A 24,416-nucleotide genomic window follows, 5' to 3' on the forward strand; every position below is an offset into this window, starting at 1 on the left:
GAAATTATCTGATTTGTCAACAGATCATTTTTACTGACCTTGACTCTCAAAAAATAATAAGGTAAATATTCTGTATGAGCATTATTAATGAGGATTTCTATACAGGCAAACCTTTCATTGGTTCCTATATATGGTTTAATGCTAAGAAAAGTATTAAATCTATCCTCTTATATAAATTTCAGTAGATTTCTCTAAAGGCAATGACTTTACAGTGATTTATAACAGAAGAACCCAAAGCTTTCCCTTGCTTCTTTTGTAGATTAGCCATAGAAGCCCAGACTTAATATTTATCATGAAGAAAACTACTTTATTCTGTTATTTATGTATTTTTGCCATGGAAATCATTATTTATTTTTAAAACATTTTCCTTTTTCAAGTTATTTTGAATTTTACATACCTGTTATAAAATCCCATGGTCCTGAAATATGATGAATACATTTCTTTTGATTTTTTTTTAAGATTTTATTTATTTATTCATGAGAGACACAGAACATCAGAGACATAGGCAGAGGGAGAAGCAGGCTCCCTGGAGGGGAGCCTGACTCAGGACTCCATCCCAGGACCCCGGGATCACGATCTGAGCCAAAGGCAGACGCTCAAACACTGAGCCACCCAGGTGTCCCATGATGAATACATTTCTTACTGTGTATGAATTTAAGTTACCAGCCTTATCCTCCCAGTCCATTGACCAGAGACACTTCTTTTCAATGTCTATTTAGTTCTTCTAGTGGTACATGCATTTGTGTGTAGGCATATGGTTTTTGTTTGTTTTGTTTGATGGCTTTTGGGGGGAACTAGATGGGGAGAATGGACTCTTTTGACTGATAAGTTTAAGTGCAAAAGCCAGAACAAAGAGGACAAAGTTATTATTAAGAGTTTATTTAGTTTGAGCTTTTAAGCAGTAATACCAAATGTGAAAATTACAAGTCAGAAGGATTATATGGAATTATTAACTTTGAGGCAGTTGGTCTTACGTAGTAATGCTACACAAATTAATATACCTAGATGTCAACCAGAGTTTAAAATTCCTCAGTTTTGTGCCTAACTATACAGTTTGAGTAATTCTATTCTTTCTTCCTTGCTGAATCTGATACCAAATATGTTCTTCTCTTGGATTTAATATCCTTGAGGTTTTCCAAGACAACAGAAAGCTTTATTAAGAAGACTTTACTTGGATAAGGTCTTCTGATTTTTCCTTTGATTAAACTAGTCATGTGTTTTTCCACCACATGGCAGACCTAAAAAAATGTAGGTCTCACATATGCAGGATGAGCATAAATAAAATGAGCTTTAAATTATTGGCAATCCATTGATATAATTTAGAGGTTAACAAATTACAGTCCAGAAGCCAGCCACTACCTGTTTTTGAAAATGAAATTTTATTGAAACACCACCATACCCATTTGTTTATGTATTGTCTGTGATTGCTTTCTCACTAAAGTGATGTAGTTAAATAATTGCAGTCGAGACTCTATGGCCTGCAAAACCTCAAATATTTAGTATCTGACCTTTATATAAAAGGTTTGTCTATCTTTGATAGAAAGTAAAATAAGAGGGATGCCTCAGCGGTTGAGTGTCTGCCTTTGGCTCAGGGCATGATCCCGGAGTCCCGGGATCGAGTCCCTCATCAGGCTCCCTGCATGGAGCCTGCTTCTCCCTCTGCCTGTGTCCCTGCCTCTCTCTCTGTGTCTCTGTCATGAATAAATAAATAAAATCTTTAATAAAATAAAATAAATCTCAGGTTACCTAAGGAAGAGACTTCAGTGCTCTTTGTAAAACATTTATGAGGATAGAGGTTGTCCTTTTTGTTTACCTATCTCCTCAATACTTACACATAGTAGGTACTCAGTAAATGTCAAATCGATAAATAAAAAATCTCCAAATCCATTTTACTTTCCTCAGCTCTCTAGTCCGTGTGGTTTAAAGCACAAATACACCTGAAAGAAAGGAAAAAAAAAGAAGGAAGGAAGGAACCAAATAAACTTCAAGTCAGAATTCCCAAGTGTTGAAATGGTGACTTTCTAGCCTATATGTTGTAATAGTAATTTCATTTATCGAGCACTACTACCATGTGGTATAATTAGCACATCATTCATTTGCATCTAATTTAAATATCACAGGTGTTATAGCATTATCATCCCCATTTTACAGATGAAAATTTGTATTTAGAGAGAGCAGGTACTTTGTCCAAAATCACATAGCTTGTGAATAACTTAGTTATGTTCAAACTCATCGTCATCATAAACATTTTAATAAGTGGAAAGGGGCTAACTCTAATATGATCTAGAATATAAGTAAAATTTCTCTGTGGTCGCAATCTAACAGCCTTACCAGGTCTATATATAGTAAATTAAATGAGTACTTATTCTTTTACATTAATATGCCTGTCTCTAGAGTAGATCACAGGGAGCAAGCTATGCATTTTACACATCTCTGGGTTGAGCTGTATCCGATTATGAGTAATCCTGCTTTTCAGATTCCCAGAGATAACTGGCTCCATTTTGAAGTTTATAGCATATCTTACATTAGAAGATAAACATGGAGTAGCCATGGAATATGCAGAAAATAGTCTTTAATTCTAGAAGAGATAACATAGGAAGTGAGACCAAATTTCTGGCAGAAAATTTTTGCCACTTACTACCTGTGTAACATTGGGCAGATTACTCAGCCTCAGTTTGAGAGCCCCAGTGTCCTCATTCAAATAGAGATAATAGTTATCACAAAGGGTTGTAGGAATCAAGGCGGTTAATAAGTGGCTAGAATAGCTAATACATAGCATGCAATAAAGATATTTCTGTATTCTTTCAACTTTTTAAAAGATAAAATTCATGAAACATAAGATTCACCATTTTAAAGTATACAGTTCAGTGATTTCCAGGATATTCACAATGTTGTGCAGTCATCATTTTCCAGAATATTTTCATCACCCCAACAGAAACTCTGTGTACATGAAGCAGTCACTCTCTCATTCCTCCTCCTTCTCAGTCTGTGGGAACTATTGATTTGTATTCTCTTTCAATGGATTTGTCCATTAAGTACAAATGTACAGTTAAAATGGAATCGTATAATATATGGCTTTTGTGTCTAGCTCTTTTTGCTTAGTATAGTGTTCTCAAGGTTTATTTGTGTTGTAGCATATATCAATACCTTATTCTTTTTTATGTCTGAATCATATTGATTGTATGTATAGACCTTTACCACATTTTGTCTATCCAGGCAGAGTTGGTGGACATTTGAGTTGTTTTCACTTTTTGGCTATTGTGAATAATACCGTTATGAACATTTGGGTACAAGTTTTTGATTAAACACCCCTTCTCATTCTTTTCAAGAAATATCTAGGAGTATAATAATTGGTCATATGGTAATTCTATCTTTATTTTTTTAAGGAACCACCAAACATTTGCTCAGTGGCTGCAAAGTTTTAAATTTTGATGAAGTGTAACTCTCTTTTGTTTCCTATTTGATTTACCTCTATGTTTTCTTCTAAGGGTCTTATCATTTTGACTCTTATGTTTAGGACTTTAATTCATTTCCAGTAATCTGTGTTTACAGTGTGAGGTAAGAGTTCAAGTTCAGTCTTTTGCATGTGTATATCCAGTTGTCCCACCATCATTTGTTGAAAAGACTATTCTCTCCCTATTGAATGATTTTGGCATCCTTGTTGAAAATCAGCTGACCATAGATGAGTAAGTTTATTTCTGGACTCTGAATTCTTTTATTGAGCTTTATGTCTATCTTTATGCCATGACCACACTGTCTTTTTTTTTTTTTTAAGATTTTATTTATTTATTCATGAGAGACACACAGAGAGAGAGGCAGAGACATAGGCAGAGGGAGAAGCAGGCTCCATGAAGGGGGCCTGATGTGGGACTTGATCCCGGGACTCCAGGATCACGCCCTGAGCCAAAGGCAGACTATCAACCACTGAACCACCCAGCCGTCCTGTGACCACACTGTCTTAGTGAAATATAGTTTTATAGACAGTTTTGAAATCAAGACTTGAAAATTCTCCCATTTTGTTGTTTATTTTCAAGGTGTAGCTGTTCTGGGTCTCTGGCATTTCCCTATGAGTTTTAAGTTATGCATATACATATCTGCAAAATGCCAGGTAGGATTTTCATAGGGATTGTATTGAATCTGTAGATCAACTTGAGAAATATTAGCATCTTAACAATATTAAGTCTTCCCATCATGAAACGGATGTCTCTCCATTTCTTTCAGCAATATTTTATAATTCAGTGTACAAATGTTATACTTTTTTTGTTAAATTTAATCAGAAGTATTCTTAAGATTTTATTTATTTATTCATGAGAGACACAGAGAGACAGAAACATAGGCAGAGGTAGGCTTCCTGCAGGGAGCCTGATTTGGGACTTGATCCCAGGACCCCAGGATCATGATCTGAGACAAAGGCAGGCATTCAGCCACTGAGCCACCCAGCTGCCCCCATCAGTATTTTATTCTTTTTGATGCTATTGTAAAAGATTTGTCTTAATTTCATTTTCAGATTTTCTTATTGCTAGTGTATGGAAATACAATTGATTTTTAGATGTTGATCTGGTGTCCTACAACTTGTTAAATTTATTAGCTCTGACACTTGTTCTTTCTGCTTTAGTTTTTTTTTTTTTAAGATTTTATTTTAAAATAATCTCTGTACCCAATGTGGAGTTTAAACTCACAACCCTGAGATCGAGAGTCACATCCTCTTCCAACTGAGCCAGCCTGGTGCCCTGTGCTTTAGGATTTTCAATGTATAGAATCATGTCATCTGTTAATGGAGATGGTATTAATTCTTCCATTCCAATTTAGGTGTCTTTTATTTCTTTATCTTGACTAGTTGCTCAGGCTAGACCTTCCAAAAAAGGTGAGAGCAGATGTCCCTCTTATTACTAATCTTGGGGGAAAACTTTCAGACTCCTACCCTTAAGTCTGAGATCAGCCGTAGGTTTTTCACAGATGCCCTTTATCAACTTGAGAAACTTCCCTTTCTTAGTGTTTGTTATCAAACAGTGTTGTATTTTACTATATGCTTTTTCCATCAATTGAAATGAGTATGTGATTTTTGTCCTTAATTTTATTGATATGATATATAATATTTTCTTACACTGATCCACCGTTGCATCATGGTATATAATCCTTTTTATGTGCTGCTGAATTTGGATTACTACAGCTTTGTTGAGGAATTTTATATCAATAATCATATGGGATATTGGTCTATAGTTTTCTTTTTTGTGGCATTTGTCTGGCTTTTGGTTATTAGGGTCCCATAGGATGAGTTAGGAAGCGTCTTCCTCTATTTTTTGGAAAAGTTTGTAGAGAACTAGTGGTTTCTTTGAACGTTTACTATAATTCACTAGTGAAGTCATCTGGGTTTGAGGTTTGGGGGGCTTTTCTTTGTTCGATGTTGAGTTTTTTTCATTTAGGTTTTTATTTTAATGGATCAATTGCTTTGGTATTATAAGTATCTTGTTTTTCTATTCTTTAGTCAATTTGTGTGTTTCTAGGAATTTGTCTATTTCTAGTTTTCTATTTGCTTGGCAAACAATTACGCATAGTATTTTTTTTTATTTTATTATTCATGAGAGACAGAGAGAGAGAGAGAGAGAGGCGCAGAGACACAGGCAGAGGGAAAATCAGGCTCCATGCAGGGAGCCTGAAGTGGGACTTGATCCTGGGTCTCCAGGATCAGGCCCTGGGCTGAAGATGGCGCTAAACTGCTGAGCCACCCCGGCTGCCCCGCATAGTATTTTTTTACAGTTGTTTTTATTTCTGTAAAATTGGGAATGATGTCCCCACTTCTATTCCTGATTTTAGCAACTTGAATCCCCTCTCTCACTCCTACCCTAGTAGAGGTTTATCAATTTTGTTGACATTTTCAGAGAACCAATTTTTGGTTTTATGGAGTCTCTGTTGTTCTGTTCTCTATTTCACTTAGATAAGTACTTTTTAATTTTTATAGCGATTTCTTTCTTTATACAGAATTGAATATCATGATTCAATTTAGTTCTTGCTTAATCCTTAGTCATGTTAAGTTAAAAAAAATGGTTATAATTATTTACATTAATGAATTAAAACTTCCCAGAATGCATAAATCCAAAAGGAAATGATATCATCCTGTAATTTAATGACCTTTTCTTATTTCAGTCTTAATCTAAGCAGTGTCATTGGAAAAAAATTCTCCAGAGCTTTTAAGTTTTATTTCAAGAGCACAGTTTTCAAATTTGTTTCAACTTACGCTGTGTCCTAAAATCTGGCCTATTCTGGAGAATGTTCTATGTGTATTTTGCTAGTATTGAGAGGCATGTTCTATGGATATCTATTAGGTAGGTCCAGTTGGTTTAACAGTATAAACTGTAAATCAAGTCTTCTGTTTCTTGGTAATGTTCTGCCTAATTTCTCTAAGCATTATTAAAACTAGAGTGTTGAAGTTTCTATTATCACTGTACACCTATTATAATATTACTGTACAAGTGATCTATTTCTCCCTTTAATTCTGTTAAGTCTTCACTTTATGTGTTTTGGAGCTCTGTTTTTAGGCGCATATATGTTTATAATTTTTATATCCTTTTGATGCATGCACCTTTTGTCATTATGTATGTTCTTTTTTGACTCTTGTAACAATTTTTGTCTTAGAGTCCATTTTGCATGGTATTAATATAGCCATCCCAGCTCTCTTTTGATTACTGTTTGCATTGATTAAATGACCACCCACCAAAAAAAAAAAAAAAAAAACCACTTACACACTTTTAATCACTTTGGTTCTAAAATGAGTCACTTGTAGAGACCATATAGTTGGAGCATGTTTGTTTGTAACCTATTTTGCTAGTTTCTGCCTTTTACTTGGAGAATTTAATCTATTTTTAAAAATATTTATTTTAGAAAGAGAGCAAAACAGGGGTGAGGGACAGAAGGGGAGGAGGAAGGATAAGCAGACTCTGTGCTGAGCATGGAGCCTGACACAGGGCTTGATCTCATGACCCTGAGATCATGACCTGAGCTGAAATCAAGAGTCAGCTACTTAACTGACTGAGCCACCTAGGCAGCCTAATCCATTTATATTTTAAGTAATTACTGATAAGAAAAGACTTACTTTTGACACTTTGTTGTTTGTTTTTTATATGTTTTGTATCTTCTCTTTACCTCATTCATCCTTTACTGCCTTTTTTTTTTTTTTAAGATTTTATTCATTCATGAGAGACACAGGGAGAGAAAGAGAGGCAGAGACACAGGCAGAGGGAGAAGCAGGCTCCATGCAGGGCACCCGATGTGGGACTTGATCCTGGGACTCCAGGATCACGTCCTGGGCCCAAGGCAGGGGCTAAACCGCTGAGCCACCCAGGGATCCCTTTACTGCCTTTTTTTGTGTTAGTTTTTTTTTTCTAATGTACCATTTGATCCACTTTTTGTTTCTTTTGCTATAGATCTTTATTTTCTTTCTGTTTTCCATGGGGATTACAATTAACCCATTAATTTATAGGAATCTAGTTTGAATTAATACCTATTTAGTTTAAATCATATTTAAAAATTTGTCTTTACAAAGCCTGTTCTTATTCCTTATGTAGTTATTGACACAGATTACATCTTTATACATGTATACCCATAGACATAGATTTATATTATTGTTTTATTTAACATACGTTTATAATTATTGTTTAAATAGTTGTCCTTTAAATGGTATAGAAAAAAGTTGAATTATTAACCAAAAATATACAAATGTTGATTTTTGTATTTATCTGTATATTATCAGTGTTTATTTCTTCATATAGATTTGAGTTACTGTCTAGTATTTTTTCTTTCACTCTGTAGCGTTTCTTATAGAGCAGAGCAAATCTACTAGTAATGAATTCTAGGTTTTGTTTAACTAGAATATTTTTATTTCTCTTTCATTTTTGAGGGATAGTTTTGTTAGATATACAATTTTTTTTTTTTTTTTTTTTTTTTACAATTCTTGAATAAAAGTTTTTCTTAGTATTTAGTACTTTAATTATGTCATTCCTCTTCCTTCTGGCCTCCATGGTTTCTTCTCTTGCTGCTTTCAGGATTCTCTTTCTTGGTCTTTGTGTTGGAACAATTTGATTATGTTTCAAGGTGTGCCTCTCTTTGAGTTGATCCTACTTAGGGATGTTGAGATTCTTGGATGCATATATTTATGTATTGCATCAAATTTTGGCTATTATCAGGCATTTTTCTTCAAAAACAAATATTCCTGTCATTTTTTCCCTTCTTGCCCTAGGACTCTCATTTCGTGTAGGTTGGAACTCTGTGGTTTCGCACAGGTCTCTTAAGCTCTGTTTTTTTTGTTGTTGTTTGTTTGTTTGTTTGTTTATTCTTTCTGTTCCTCATATTGGATAATCTCAACTTGACCTGTGTTCAGATTCTTTCTTCTCAGTTTTTGAGTCCCTCTAGTGAATTTTTATTTTTAGATACCATATTTTTCAAGTCCAGAATTTCCTTTGGTTTTAAAATTTCTGTCTCTTTGTTGATATTTCAGCATGATAAGACATTACTCTCATACATTAGTTCTTTGTATGTGCTCTTGAGCATATTTAAAATAGTTGACTTAAAGTCTTTAGTAAGTTCAATGTCTAGGCTTCCTCAAGGACAATTTCTATTAATTTATTTTTTCCCCATACTTTCTTGTTTCTTAGCATGCTTCACAATTTTTAATGAATACTAGACTAATCAAGTTCTCCCACCCCACTAGGGATTTTTTTGATTTGTTTTTGTTTTTTGCTGCTTATGGTTTTGTCTGGTGACTTTTTCGAACCAATTTTGTAAAGTGTATATTCTTTGTTGTGTGTATCCACTGACATTTCTGTTTGATATGCATAGTGGTCAGCTTATGATTGAACAGATTTCCTTAAAGGCTTGGAACCAGGGGAAGAAAACCTTAGTCTTTGCCAATGGGTTCTGTGTATATGTTGCAGCATGCCTACAACACTCAGCTAGGTTTACAGCTCTCTCATAGCCTTCACTTTCTGCTATATTCAGGCTAAAGATCAGTCAGAAGTGAGAATTAAGGGCCTTTACAGGTCTTTCTGAGTATGTACTCCACCTTGGGCATGCATATGGTCTTCTGGCTTCCAAGGAATATGTGGGAGCTTTTCAAAGTTCATATTCCTCAAAGCATCTCACTAGTTTTTCCTCCCAAGCTTTTTGATGTTTCTGTTGTATGGCCCAACTGCTATCTCTTGCCCCATTTGGCACTGGCTAATAAATTTCCCTTTAAATATTTTTAACAAATGTCCTAGATAATTAGTTGCCTCTCTGCCTTGGGAGAGTACTGAATTTGGTAAAATAAAGCTAAACCCTTTATACAATCCATTAGGGGACCAACAGACAGACCAAACAAACAGCCACAGTTCTTTAAGAACTTTGCTTTTCCTTCAGCGCTAGGAACCCACACCAAGAACTCAGATTGGTGTCTTTAAGACCCTAACTGAGAATCAGCTGCCTTTCTCTTGATTAACTAATTGCGTGGTTTGAGAAATTTACATAGTTTGGATTGGGTTGATTCTTTCTGTTTTTGCTAGATTATTTGCTGTTTCTAGGCAGGGACAGGCCCTTGGAGCCTGTCCCTATTCTGCTATTTTTGCTGACACCTCATTGCATTGTTTTAATTTTTTTTTAAGGTTTTATTTATTTATTCATAAGAGACAGACGGGGGGGGGGTGTGCAGAGACATAGGCAGAGGGAAAAGCAGAAGCGAGACGTGGGACTTGATCCTGGGTCTCCAGGATCATGCCCTGGGCTGAAGGCAGCGCTAAACCGCTGAGCCATTTTGGCTGCCCGTGTTGTTTTAATTTTGACAAATATATGTTACTTTCATAATTGGGTTTGGGGTGCTTTTTTGTTTATTTTTTGGGTTTTTTTTTTTTTTTTTTTTTTTTTTTTTGCTTGTTTAGAATGACCATATGTATCTTCTTTACAGAGGTCGTTCAAATATTAAGATAATTTATGTCCCAAGTTGCCAAGGAACTTTTAGAAAGAACATTTAGAAAGAGAAGAATTCTGGCAATTGAACCCTGTAGATCTGATGTCAACAGTGTTAAAGATAGGCAATTCACCCACAGCCCTATCAAAAACTTTTCTCTGCATGTCAGAGAAATAAAAGGCTCATCTAGTGAGTATGGGAGGTAAATGTTCTAACATTCAGGTCTCTTGTAGAAATATGATATAAAATGTTAGAAAAGGGGACACATGGGTGGCTCAGCGATTGAGCATCTGCCTTCACCTCAGGACATGATCCCAATCCGGGGATCAAGTCTCACATCAGGCTCTCTGTGAGGAGCCTGCTCTCCCTCTGCCTATGTCTTTGCCTCTCTTCTCTGTATCTCATGAATAAAAAATGTTATAAAAGTTAATATATATCAAGGTCTTTAACCTTTAAAATTTCACTTGAACATTCACATTGTAGTTTTCCATATGGTTTATCAGATTAACATAAATACAATTGTCCTCACTGCCTTCCCAAAGCTGTTGCCTCTTGTGAAGTGACTCAATCCAAATCTACTAACTGAATCTTAAAAGCTAACAGGGATCCCTGATTCTGATGCAACATTTTTGGGGTTTGAATTCTATGTTCATCTATTTACCAACAGGATGAACTTGAGCAAGTTATTTAACCTCTCTTTGCCTCACTTGCTGTATCAGCAAAATGGGCCTAATAACTATACTTACCTCATAGCTTTGTTATGAGGCTAAAATATGGTTCTTTGAGTACTTTACTAAAATTAAATACATATATAAGCTAGTTTGAGGTGAAGCTTATCTAGAGTATGTCTTTTAGATAGGGTAATTCTCAAGGTTTTTAGTTCTGTATACTTAGAGTGGATCTAATTGGTGAAATAACCGTATTGGGCATATTCTCAAGAGGAAAAAGGTAATATTTATGTGTAGCCTAAGATGCTCATTCTTTAGTCAGGAGAGAATTGTCTGTATCTACAGCTGGGTGCAAAACAAAAACATGAGGTTGGGGAACAGCATCCTAATGTGTAATGATCTGGGGAACCAGGAGGATGGGCCAAGATAGTGGGAGATAAAACTAAAAAGATTGGAAAAGACAGATGATGAAGGCACTTGGGAGTTACTGAAGGGTTTGAAATAAGAGAGCCATCTGGCTACATTTATATTTAGGGCACATATTGTGGCAGAAAAATGGAGAATTAGAATCAGCATGGCAAGACTGGAAGGGAAATGCCTTACATCACTATTATTTTTATTTTTAAGTAAGTCATAGGTATTGCATAACACACATGCATTAATCTTGTACCACAAGAAAACACATAAGCTTTATTTTGTGAAAAATCTACTTTAGGAATTTTTCCATGATATAGTCCTAATTGAGTAAAATCCAAAATTAAAATCCCAATTGAGAACAGTTATTCATTTGACACTTGACCTCTTCACTCAACAAAATCTCCATCACAGATTTTCAGTAAATAATCATCCTTTTCTACTGCATGTTACCTATTAAGTATAGGGAACCCATCAATTCTACCTAGCAAATTAGAATGAAATTTTAACCATATTACCTGAAAAATTTACTCTGCTAACTTTATATCTTCTCAGTCCTCTGTAAGTTACAAAAATATTCACTCCTAAGTTGACATTTTTAACTAGAATGACACCCTGGAGCAGTAAGCCCCAGAAAATTGATAATGAAAATAATGGTTCATAAAGGAAAGCTTGAGAGACAAATTATAGTCTCACTTTGCTTCTCTTCAGCTCTATTTCTTTAACAACTATTTAGTCCCAAGTACACAGATTTTTGTTCTGCTTTGGTTTGGTTTGGGTGTTTTAGTCATTTGAACTTTACCAATTAAGTAGTTCTCAGAGTTAATTGGACAAATTTTTGGTTATAAAACAAAATTTAATAAACAGTTTTATTTTGTACCACTCTGAATATGCTACTTATTGGAATAATTTTTTAACTTACTGGAGATAAAGTTTTAAACCCAATTTGACATCGTGTTCTTTGTTATTGTTATATATCTTATGCTGGCTGTGTAAAACCATGTTTTCTGGATTTATCTGTACACACAGGATTACATAGAATGTAATTTTAACCTCCACTTAATCCAACGTACTGTTACTGAACTATTGTAACTTTTTAAAGATATTTAAACTATATTAATAATATATAAATAGTGGGCAAATTTAATTCTGCAAACTAGACTGTGGAAACCGGACACCACTGAAAACACCCTTGGAGTACTAACAAAATGTTAAGTACAACATACACAACTATTTCTAATTATAGTTATTTTGGATAAATGCAAATGTAACTGCCTTCAAATAAGCATACTTTTGACATGGGAAATTGAGATCCATAGATTGTGGCTCAGTGGTAAATTCAATATAAATAACAATGAAGAAACCACATATGGTAAGCCTGGGATTCAGAAATTGGCTTCACGATTCTCAAATAAATAAAGACCTTCTTTGAAGGCACATGGATGTATTAATTTTTAATTTGTTTCTTTTTGATCTCTTAATTACTGAAAAAGATTTATTGGTTAATTTTAGGAAGGCAAGTGTTTGAAAAGTTTTGCCAAATACTGTCTTCTTTAAATGACTGTATGGTAATGAAAAGTTAAGAGGAGAGCCAAATTAGATTGAATAATTGTTCAGTCATGTGGGTCAGGCTAGTTGCATAGCCTGGTTGTTAGACTGATTGCTCAAATTACATTGCCTGGGGTCCTGCACTTGGTTGGCTGTCTTCTCAGATCTTAACAAGGTTCTGGGAATTTCTTTTTCTGACAACGTTTGCTTTGTGTTTTTCCCCTCCCCCTACCACCTCCAGGATGCTTCATCTGCAGACATTAGAAAAGCATATCGTAAGCTTTCACTGACTTTGCATCCAGACAAGAATAAAGATGAAAATGCAGAAACTCAATTTAGACAAGTAAGTGAAGTGTGCTGTTATTATATATACTTTGTAACAAATTTATAAATAAATGTTTTCTAGTAGAAACAGTAACTTATATGTAGAATATTTGTTTGAAAGTGAGCTTGTACTTTTGAAATATTATGTCATGTTCATTCCATTTTTCAAAATAATCATTTTTTATATTAGAATCTACATTTTTGGAGGGTCATAATTGTCATAATTTTCTTATCTAAATTACAGCTTTTGCTTTTAAAAAGCACATTTTAACGTAATTATTATGTTTGCATCTTTCACGATTTATTTTGGCATCAAGCATTTTATAACCTCTTAAGGTTCTACTAAAAACATAAAATGTTACATATAGTTAAAATTGTATCTATTTCATTGTATATATGAGCACATAGGGTTTTCTGCTTGTGCACTATTGTGTGTTCACCTTCCTAAGTGATTTCTTATAGCTGAGAGTATTTTTATTTTAAAGTAATGCTTTTATTTTAGTTGGTGGCCATATATGAAGTTTTAAAGGATGATGAACGAAGGCAGAGGTGAGTGTTCATTTCTGGTTTTGAATTAAGATGTTACAGTTTGATGTCTCAGTTTATAAAGGAAAGAATTGTCTCACTAAACATTTATTATCAGTTAGTATTTTATTTTTGTTTCTTCCGGAGTTTAAAGCAGAGTTAATTTCTATTGAAAATATTCACTAGGTTGATTCAATACTTATACACTTCAGGATCATGAGTCATAATGTTAGCAAGTCATAGCTCCATTAGATATGATTTTTTAACATGAGTGTCTATGCTCTGGAAAATACAGATACAACTTGACTTCAAACAAATGTCCAATCATTTTTGATATATCAGTAATAGCTCCTATCTTTGCTTGGAGGTCTTTTTTTTTTTTTTTCCTATTCCTTAAATGTTTTGGAATTAGACTGTTAGTGATGCTTATGTTATCACAATTTCTTGATATTTCCTCACTCTCAAAATAGCTCTGATATTTGTGAATGAGAGAACAGACTTATATTCATATAAGTCTATGGAAAATGGCTGTGGAAGAAAAATATTTGTTGCTTCTTCCTATTTCTTTTGCCTCCTTCCCTTCCCTTACTCTCCTCTGGTGATTCTGCATTTAGAGTTAAACTTCAGAGTGGAGGCAGCCCCCTCTCTTCCAGGCTTCTCTGTGCCCCTTTCAGAAGAGTAGTGATATATTTATACAGCAGTTTGTAGTGCCAGTGACTTAAGAGAAGATTGCTGAAAGACCCCTTTCCTTTGCTCCTTCATAATGTGTGGAGTGTGTAGACACTATTGCGCTGGCCTCCAAAGTTTCTGTCAGACCCATAGTAAGAAGTATCTTTGGAGGGAAAAAAAAGTATATTTGGCATCATGCCTCAGAACACATACACATATACACAACACCTGAAGCAAAAATTTCGCAAAACACTATAGTGTGTGATACAGACTGATATTTTCTATTCTGGGCTAGTCTAGACTAGTCTTTCTTTAAAAAAACTTTTTTTTTCTTCCAATGTATTATCTGGAATTATTCTATACCCTAAAATGTTAGCTATTACTCTTGCTTCTCATCTTAACTCTTTAATTTGAATACCTCAGTTTGTCAGATTGCAAAGCAAGGACTCAAGATATTCTCTATAAGTGTTCTTTGCTTTATAACAAGGGCTGGCATTGGTCCAGATACCATAGCAGACATTCCTCTGGTTTGAGATAATCCATAGTGTTGAAAGAGTCCTAGAAGTGTGTTGAAAGAAGTGTTGGTCATTCTATGCATATTTTCTAGTTGGTTTCTCTCCCTGAGCCCCTAGTTTTATTTCACACATCAAGAATGTGTCTGTAAAGATAGCTTTATTTAGTCTCCCTACGTCTTTGGCATCAGGTTTTGTCTATTTGTTTGTTGTTATCTTAAAAGTCAGTAAACTTTGTAACAATTTCTTTCAGTTCCTGAAAAATCATTTATATCTTTACAGAAAAAATCACTTCTGTATAAAATGTTTCTTCATTAACATAGACACATCTAACATTTTCTTTTTAGGATTCACTCCCCTTTGCAATTTTTTCTTACAGTGTTAGTAGAAAATAATGGTTCTGACAGTTATACAAACAGCTGTAGTATTTATACCCCTTGAGGCACAAGTAACTCTTTGGTAACTGGTTTTCCTTGAGGCAAAAGTCTTAACTAATCAAGCTGGGAATCACTTCTCTAAAGCTTGCGCCTGAGGCCAGGTGATCTATGTGTATTTAAACATATAGGAGAAATTCTCCTCTCCAGACAATTACCTGATGTTTCTAATTCCTTTAGGAAGAAAAGCCCAGTAGTCATTTGTATATTCTAAAAAAAGATTGTCTTATACTGGTATTAAAAAAAAAATGCTCTATGGTATCACAGTTACTTATAAATATTTATTAAATAGGTAACTTTTAAATGTGTGCCCTCCCAGGAATTTGCAATTTGGAAAATTGTCGTATGTTTCCCTATTTATTTCCCTTACAAGTAATTGTGTTTTCACTGAAATCAAGTGCATTCTTTAATTTTGGTAGGAACGAGAATAGCAGTGAAGTTGATAAAATAAACTAGATAACCTTGTATTTTTCTTTTTAAGGAAAAAACAAATTTTTGTTTTTAAACTGCATATTTAGGTATAATTTGCATACCATAGAAGTCAGCTATTTTAAGTACATAAGTCAATAATTTTTAGTAAATTTACAGAGTTGTGCAAACACCACAATCCAATTTTAGAATATTTCCATCACCTCCCTATATTCCCATGAGCCTTTTTGCAGGCAGTCCTCACTCTGATCCCAGACCCAAACAATCACTCATCTCCTTTCTGTGTTTATAAATTTGTCTTTTCTGGGTCTTTCCTATTAATGAAATCATGTAATATATACTCTTTTGCATCTGGCTTCTTTCTGTTATACTCTTTTTGAGGTATATCCACATTGTAGCATATTCCAGTAGTTCATTCTTTTTTATTGCTGAGTAATATTCCATATCTTTTGTTGGTATCACCAAGTGATAGACATTTAACTTGTTTCTACTTTGGTGCTGTGATGAGCAAGGATGCTACGAATATTCACATACAAGTCTTTGAACAGATTTTTTTTTTTAATTTCTCTTTAATAGATTCCTAGGAATAAGATTGTGAATAAACTTTTAAGCCCTTTTTTTTTTTTTTTTTTGTCCTCAAACATATAGCATGAAAATAACAAGTTTGTCTTGTTAGTGTAAGGAAGCCTAGTTTCTAAACTCCCAGGTAACTGGTTTATTTTGGGGAATAGCAGCTCAGCTATATTCTAACATAAATTTCTGTACAAGTATCCTGAGTATTAGCTGAAAAAAGTACTGAGTGGATACCAGTCATTATGTATATACACTAGATTGTACTTTAGTAATATTAGTATATTACTTTACAAAATTATTATAAATTTTCAATCAGTATTATTTTGTTAACCCAGTTGTGCAACTTCAAATTTTGGGGGATTGTTGATCTATTTTATGACACAATATTTGTAAAAGTTGAATGTGTTTTTTTGGTTTACAAGATAAAATCATGTTTTATTTCCAAATCTGGTGAAAGTATAGTTATCTCAGCCTTAATATGCTAAACATTTACAAATCCATTACTCATTATTCCAAATTTGATTATAGGTATGTTTGAAGAAAAATAAACATTAACCTGAGAATAAGAAATCTTAGTACCTTCTCTAGTTAGAAGATACAAGATAACTGTTAGATGCAATATATAAAGTGCTATTACCACAAGTAATAATAATAATTTTATAAAGGAGAGTAAGATCAATTAATTTAGATGTGTTTCCTCTTCATGATCTTTGTGTAATGATTTTTACTCTCAGATTCAAAATGTCACTTGAATGGATGTTGTTATTGTTTTAAACTAAAATTTCAAACTTTGTATGATGGCAAATTCACAATTTAGGCAAATGATAGAATTTTGTTTTCATAATAGATAAGTTTTCTATTTTAGTTTCATAGTTGCTGTTTTATATTTCAAACTGTGAGAATGTTTTATATTTTACATAAATTTTTTTCTGTTGATAATTTAGACATTTTTAGATTTGCTTTCTAATGTTTAAGCTAAATATATTTGATAAATTGAGATTGTAGAATGAAACTCACTAATGATTATTTAACCATTATTTTGTTTATAATGTACTTTTTAAGAAAATCAAAGTAAACATGTGGTAAGTCATATGTTGAATGTACAATTGATTATTCAGTGTTTTAATTTCTAAGATAATGGCCTTTATAATTCCATATCATTTTTTGCATTAGTAGTATTTTTATGACACAGATTTACTTTTGTATTTTCTTATAACATATTCATACATGTGCACATTCTTAATCTGGTTTTAACAGATTATTCAGAGCAGTTTATATGAGCTGAATTACAGAACATTTTAACAGTGTTACGTGTTAAATATAGAAAAAGCAAACCATAGTGATATTTAAAATTTTATGTGTTGTCAACACATTTTTTTAAATAGCTATGAATACAGTCTCTGTACATTTTAAGAAATATCTTTATTTTTCAGTGTTTCAGGAAAGCAGTGATTTATCTTTTAACAGCATATATTCTAAAAAAGTGAACTATAATAGAAGCTATCTTCCCTTAAAATGGCCAGTCGTGTGAGCCATAATGTTCATTGATAGTAAAATCAATAGAGCATTGATTCTAAGCTTAATCCTTGGAGACTGTTGTTTAGAGTGGCAGACATAGCTTAGTAAATATCTGGTTCTGTTTAATGTGTTCAGTGCATGAGTTTTTGCTGTCTTGAATTTGGCTGTACACTAACTACAACTTGTATGTGCGGTAGAAAAGAATAGCTATTAATAGATACCATTTCAACAATAATGGTGATAAAATATGTGGTAAGAGATTTAGAACTATGAGTTTAGTTATGTTTTCTTCTAATACAGTTTAGATAAAACAAATTTAATACTTCGTAATGCTCTTAGGGGAATTGTTACCACTTCCTTAGATGTTCTTTATTAGTAACTACTTTTTACATGAAGTTATTTTTATTTCATGGGATAGATTAGCTGAAAATAGTGATTTTTATATTTACCTCTTTTTCCCTGAACAAATCTGAAGTAGAATATAGATTTAGAATAAATTCAGGATTTAACATTCATTGGCCTTTCAAATGTTGTAATCTTAAACCTTTTTGTCAATCCATTTCTAATTTAAACTGAGTCAGTTTATACAAAGATAAATTTAAATAAACTTTTGAGGACAGGAATGATAGTTTTTTTATTAAATTATATTATATCTCGATATTATCATGTTCAAGAATTGCTATGCGTATTTAAAAAGGAGAATATTTAACATCAAATTTTGTCTGGTCCAGCTACTATACAGCCATATTTTAATTTGTACACTTCTATGCACTATACAATTTGCCTTTTAAGAGTTTAGTACTAATTAATGTCTTTGGTTTGAACACTGGTTATTCTGATCTGGCATTATTATTAATAATCTAAGTTGATCTAAATGTCAGGCTTTCCAGATTTGCTAATAAAATATATTTTGAATTTGTAACCAATATTTTTCTACTGAAAAAGAAGTCGCCTATAATAAATCCTCTGCTTATTTTTTTAAGCATATCTCCAAGGTATCAATTTAATAACTATCAAAGTAGCTACTGCAGTTGTTGCATTTAAATTGATTTACATGTCAAGACTGGCAGTTTAGCAGCTGCGCTATTATTCCTAGATCGGTCAATTTACTTGAGAAAAACCTACTACTGAGTTCTACTGACCTGCCTGACAATATAGGCCCTATTTCTATTCCTGTAATTAGGCCTGCGACTAACTCAGAATATTTTTAATTAAAATATTTTGGTCAATGTGTTGCACCAAATTAGGCCTTTCAGTGAAGATTTAATTCAAGAAATAGTGTGATTAGAATATTTAATGAGTTGTGTTCAATTAAGATTAACAGGTTGTGTGTTTTGAACATACAGTGTTTGTGTGTGACCATTTTGAGTTTTACAATCATAAATGTTACTCCTGATTTTTAACCTTAAAAATATTTGTCTTAATCATGGTCTGATAGATAAATTTCAACTCAGTTGAAATTTTATTCTAAAGAAAGCTGATTTAAAATGCATTACTAGGAAAGCTTTTTGTGTGTTATGTTCTTTCCCTCCAGCAAAGCCAAAAATGAGGAAATTGCCACTTAAATGTTTACAAATAAACAGTTTTATTGAGAAATCTGACATAAACACTGGTTGTTTCCCATTTCTTTCTAATTTGGAAACTCTTATTTGAGCAGTATAAAATTAAAAGGTGCTGATAGGCTTTTAATCATAAAGAAACTTTGATAAAATAATATATATAAATATTTCAATATTGAACTATAGTACAGGGTTGAAAATAATAGCACTGACTAGAAAATATATCCTGAATTTGGTTCAATTAATATATAATTCATGGTAACAGAGTGCTTATCTTGATTTTTCTTCCATTGAGATCTTTCCTTTTGTTGCTAACTTTTATGGTGGAAGTCTTTACTGCAGACTGTGATAAAGAGGTAGACTATGTGGCTCCTTTAGCTTAGATGTCATTCCAGAAGTCACATCATTGGGTTGCTGTTAAACACAAGGTCTGGTATCCACAGTATATTACTGTGTATCTTTTTGAAGATTGTCTGTGACTTTACTATATACAGTGTTTTGAATTTATAGGCCATTGTAATGCTAATAATCTACATAAATGCTATATATATTGGAGAAATTCTTTTCTCTTTCTTCTTTATAAATATAAATATGAATTAATTTTTTGGTTTTTATTTTTGAACTCCCCATGAAAGACTGTTATATTTGCTACTGTAGGTATGATGATATTCTGATCAATGGACTTCCAGATTGGCGACAGCCTGTATTCTACTACAGGCGGGTGAGAAAAATGAGCAATGCTGAGCTGGCATTACTTTTGTTCATTATTCTCACAGTGGGTCATTATGCTGTGGTTTGGTCAATCTACCTGGAAAAACAACTGGTAAGTATTGGTGATAAATCAAATGACCTAGCCTCCTTAATTTTATATGGAATTTCAGAATTTTCTTTTACAACTGATAAAAATTTCAATTTTTCTAAATATACTCCTTATCCTAAAAGTTCTGTACTTAATATTTAGTGTTTGATGTGTTTCTAAGTCAAGAAGAACCCATGATATGAGAAAAAAATTCTTCTTTTTAAAAAAATGTGACATTTGAGTTCGTCATAAAATTTTGTAAAGGCCCAAATACCCAGCTGAAAATTAGAAGGTAGAACCAGGTTTTCTTAATTGTCACCTTCCAAACAAAAATATTTTTTATGTAGAAATGATTTTAGAAATTTTTGTGTCATAGCCTTTTATATAAAGAATGTTTACTTTAAAAGGTTTTAACTAAATATAAGACTTGAAATGAGTATAATTTTATAATTTCAGAGATCAGTTGGTTAAAAAATTATACTTTCCTTAATTTAACATTCCACTACATAGTTTATTCAGCTCTGGATTTTTATTTATGTGCTAAGGATAATCAAACATATTTATCAGTATTCATAAATTAGCATCTGTTTACTCAGTCTTTTTGAAGTGACATTATTAAAGTTGGATGAATGAGAAAAAGTAAGTTGAATGCTTTCTCTTAGAAAACTTTGATTGCTATGGAGATACACATGACTGACAGTGCTGAACTTCATGTGTGTTTAAGGACTGGATGCCATGGCAACAGTTATTGTTAAAGATTGATGATTTTACTTAATCATGTTGGACCCTACATACATTTGCATAAATGTTCTTCTATAATGTTTACCCTTCACAGAAGACTCTTGATAACGTTTGAAGAGTACATGTTAATGATAACCTGTAACCATAATTCTTTCCACATTAAGGATGAACTGCTTAGTAGAAAAAAAAGAGAAAAGAAAAAAAAGACAGGCAGCAAGAGTGTGGATGCATCAAAACTTGGTGCTTCAGAAAAAAATGAAAGGTGGGAGCATATAATAATATTTTGTAATTTGAAACTATTTTAAAATGTCTTTAATCTAATTGAACTTCATATATATTAATTTCAAATATGTAACATTTATATCTGTAGTAGGTTTATAAAAGATTAGTGCTGTGTCATATAGTTTATGAGACAAGTTCTAATCTTAGGCAAAAGTTCCCTTGTAAAATGTTAATATATAAGTAATCAAAACCCCAAATTCTTGTTGTTTGAAATTTTTATACTGAACTTTAGAAATAAAGTATTCGTAAACGAATCTATCACTTTAGTGTTTAGCTCAGAAATGACAATATGTAGAAAGGCAGTGATATGCAGTACACTCAAAAAGATACCATTTCTAATATCGATTCATAAAAAGAAATAAAGGGTTTAAATAGTTCACACAGCAGGGCAGGAATTGGATCAATGTGAGATGGAGATCAGAGACTATTCTGCTTGTCTTCTGTTCTGATGACATCAGTGAGTAATGCTTCAGTGAACTGCAAATGACATTAATTTTTATGTATTGGTTTGTTTATGCTACAGTCTTCATATCTGCTTGTCAGCACTTAGGAACACTCTGATGATGTTTAGTCTTTTATAGCTGAAGTAATCATAAGGTTTAAGAATTCATTTTGCAGAACTGATGAAAAGTCCAAGTTAGAAAGAGGGCTTTTGTTTCTTTATCTTTGTAACTTGTTTAAGAGTCTCCTTCCCCAAAATTTTATCTTAGATTCTCTTAGTTGCTATACATATTGCATTTATTGTAACTAATGTATTTCATGATAGAATATATCAAATGTAGTAATAAATGTCATAAATATCTCACTGAAAAATATCTTCATACTTTTGTTGAAATAGACATTCATAACAGAATTCATGATCCTTATCAAAATATTTGTCTCCCAACTTTCTTTCTGTATTTTGCTTCTTTGTTTTTTGTGTAATCCCTTTAGATTACTGATGAAACCACAGTGGCATGATTTGCTTCCATGCAAGCTGGGAATTTGGTTTTGCCTTACACTAAAAGCATTGCCTCATCTAATCCAGGTAAAGTGTACCTCTTTCATATAATATTAGATGCTTTCATTTTAATTATTCATGAAATAATTTATGCCCATGTCTGTATCTGAGTGCTGATATACAGTGGATGCTTTATAATGCTGATTGAATTGATATAAGTGTAAACCTATGTAGAACAGTTCTAAAATTACTTAGGTATCTATTCCTATAACTGTTTCTTACATTGCTTTTATAATACCTAAGAATTCCAAGACATTAGAAACAGGAAAAAAATACTATGCTTAGGACAGATACAAGAGCAATAAAAATTTAATTCACTGTAATCATTTAAGGTGTATCCAGAAAAAAAGAACAGGACTCAAATAGCCTGTCACCCATTATTTTCATAGCATTTAAGAATACAGTATAAAAGAAACCTGTACATGAACATTTGTCTAATTATGCAAAAATATATATTGCTTTCCATTTTATTTGCAACTTTACGAGGAGTGAGGTATTGGTCTTATATTGGTAATCAGTTTCTGTTGCTAGTCAGTCTTGATCAAACAATAGAGTGTGGATCTATATCATATTACTATGACAATTTCTCTTATTTTTTTTAATATCTAGTATACCAAAACATTTTATTAAATTATTGTTTTGCTAGTTTCAATTATTGCACTTGGTTAAAAAATTCCCAACACATAAACATAACATTTTAAAGTATATGTAATAGTTTGGGTGTATAAATTTTGAGGTACTTTTAAGTTGTAATTTGGAGAAGGAAGTATTTCATTTCATAAAATAAATGTTTAGAAAAAACAAGAGAGCCAGATAATTCCTACCCAGTTAAATCCACTTTTCATGTATCAGAGGTGTTCTTCCTAATCATTTAAGGGAATGAATCACTCCAACTTCTGCATTTTATTCTTTTTTCCTCTTATAACAAAAATTTTATGTTAGAAGGGAAAATGAAATAAAAATCACTAGTGTGTTTTTTCTAGCCTTTGTGAAATTATTTACCAATTCTTCCATCAAATAGTGCATCATAATAGTTATTGTTTATAGAATCATATATTTTGTTTACAATTAATAGAGAAAATTGGGGTATTTTGGCAATCTAAAAGCTCTTGTTTATAAGTTGTTTAGCATATTATTTGAATAAAACCCCACAATCCTTGTATGCTATATGTATGTAGGTCTTAATAAGAGAGAGGTATATTTACCTTGCCAATATGTATATGAGAAGATGTAACCAAAAGATATTTTAGAACATGTATTTTCTTGTGTTTTTTTAAGAGTATTTTTTGTTTTTTGGTTTTTTTTTGCTTCAGAATCTGCAGTAGGCAAACCAGAATGTAGATACATTTATAGTCATGAGGCAGAGTAAATAGAGTATCACATAAAATGTCAGTTGAAACACTTCTTTGTAATTTTAAACTAATCCATTTGAAACAATGTTGATTTGGTAAAATTAACATATTTCCTGGTTAGCATGCAGAGTAATTTGCAAAAATAGAACCAATATATAAGATGGCTTAGATTTATACATTATTATTTTAAGTTATCTCCTATGGCATCTAGAGCTAACATTGTGTTGCCTTGCCATAAATTTTTTTTAAGTTATAGAAATTAGTAATTTCACAAAAAAATTTTAGTCTCTTTAGAAACTTTTTTATTTTTTTAAATTTATGATAGTCACACACACACACACACACAGAGAGAGAGAGAGAGAGAGAGGCAGAGACACAGGCAGAGGGAGAAGCAGGCTCCATGCAAGGGAAGCCCGACGTGGGACTCGATCCAGGGTCTCCAGGATCACGCCCTGGGCCAAAGGCAGGCGCTAAACCACTGCGCCACCCAGGGATCCCAAAACTTTGCTTTCTTAAACTGTTGGATCAGTTTAAATTTTGAAATTTTTACTTACTTGGTGGTACCTGTTGCTTTCAGTTTTGAGATGCTAGACATGAGGTTTTAAAACCTTTGTAAATCTAACTTTTAAATTTTGTTCTAATTATTTCTTTATGATAAATTAATTCCGAGAGAAAAATAAGACAATTTTCCCTTTGTTTTAAACAAATAGTATTTTAATTCTGCTTCAAGGACATAAGACTCTTTTTTTTTCTTAGTGTTCACTAAGAAAATAATTTTATATATTAGACTCTGATACAAACTGTGAAAGTGAAACTATTGCAGATTGATAAACATAGAAAACATTAGCAATGCAGTCCTTAGTAGTTTTGTTGGATTAGATTTTTGTCTTTTTTTTCCTTCAGTCTGCCATAACCTTTATATTAATTTAACATCCATAAAATTGTGTAATGTGAATACATATGCCTTATCCACAATATAAAAGTTTTGAAGTGATACTTCTGTGAGATCTTAAATAAAATTATTTATGAAATTGAGAAGAAGCTGTCCTTACTTAAAGCAGTCTGGGTTGATAATTGGTACAGTGGTCAAAAAAAGAGCCTTACTAGTCTAGCTCTAAGTATAAAAAATGATACA

At 32.6% G+C, this 24,416-nt stretch overlaps 1 protein-coding gene across 1 annotated transcript in view; it reads left to right on the forward strand.

The window, feature by feature from the left end:
- DNAJC1 (DnaJ heat shock protein family (Hsp40) member C1) overlaps positions 1–24,416 on the forward strand; it is a 205,992-nt gene that overhangs the window by 59,550 nt on the left and 122,026 nt on the right. Inside the window, exons 2-6 of the mRNA XM_077896846.1 lie at positions 12,806–12,907; positions 13,391–13,437; positions 19,765–19,930; positions 20,812–20,909; positions 21,863–21,956. Of these exons, the coding sequence (XP_077752972.1) occupies positions 12,806–12,907; positions 13,391–13,437; positions 19,765–19,930; positions 20,812–20,909; positions 21,863–21,956 (507 nt within the window). The remainder of the gene's footprint in view (positions 1–12,805; positions 12,908–13,390; positions 13,438–19,764; positions 19,931–20,811; positions 20,910–21,862; positions 21,957–24,416) is intronic.

This window comes from Canis aureus, chromosome 5 (assembly GCF_053574225.1).
Source record: "Canis aureus isolate CA01 chromosome 5, VMU_Caureus_v.1.0, whole genome shotgun sequence".
Classification (NCBI taxonomy): Eukaryota; Metazoa; Chordata; class Mammalia; order Carnivora; family Canidae; genus Canis; species Canis aureus.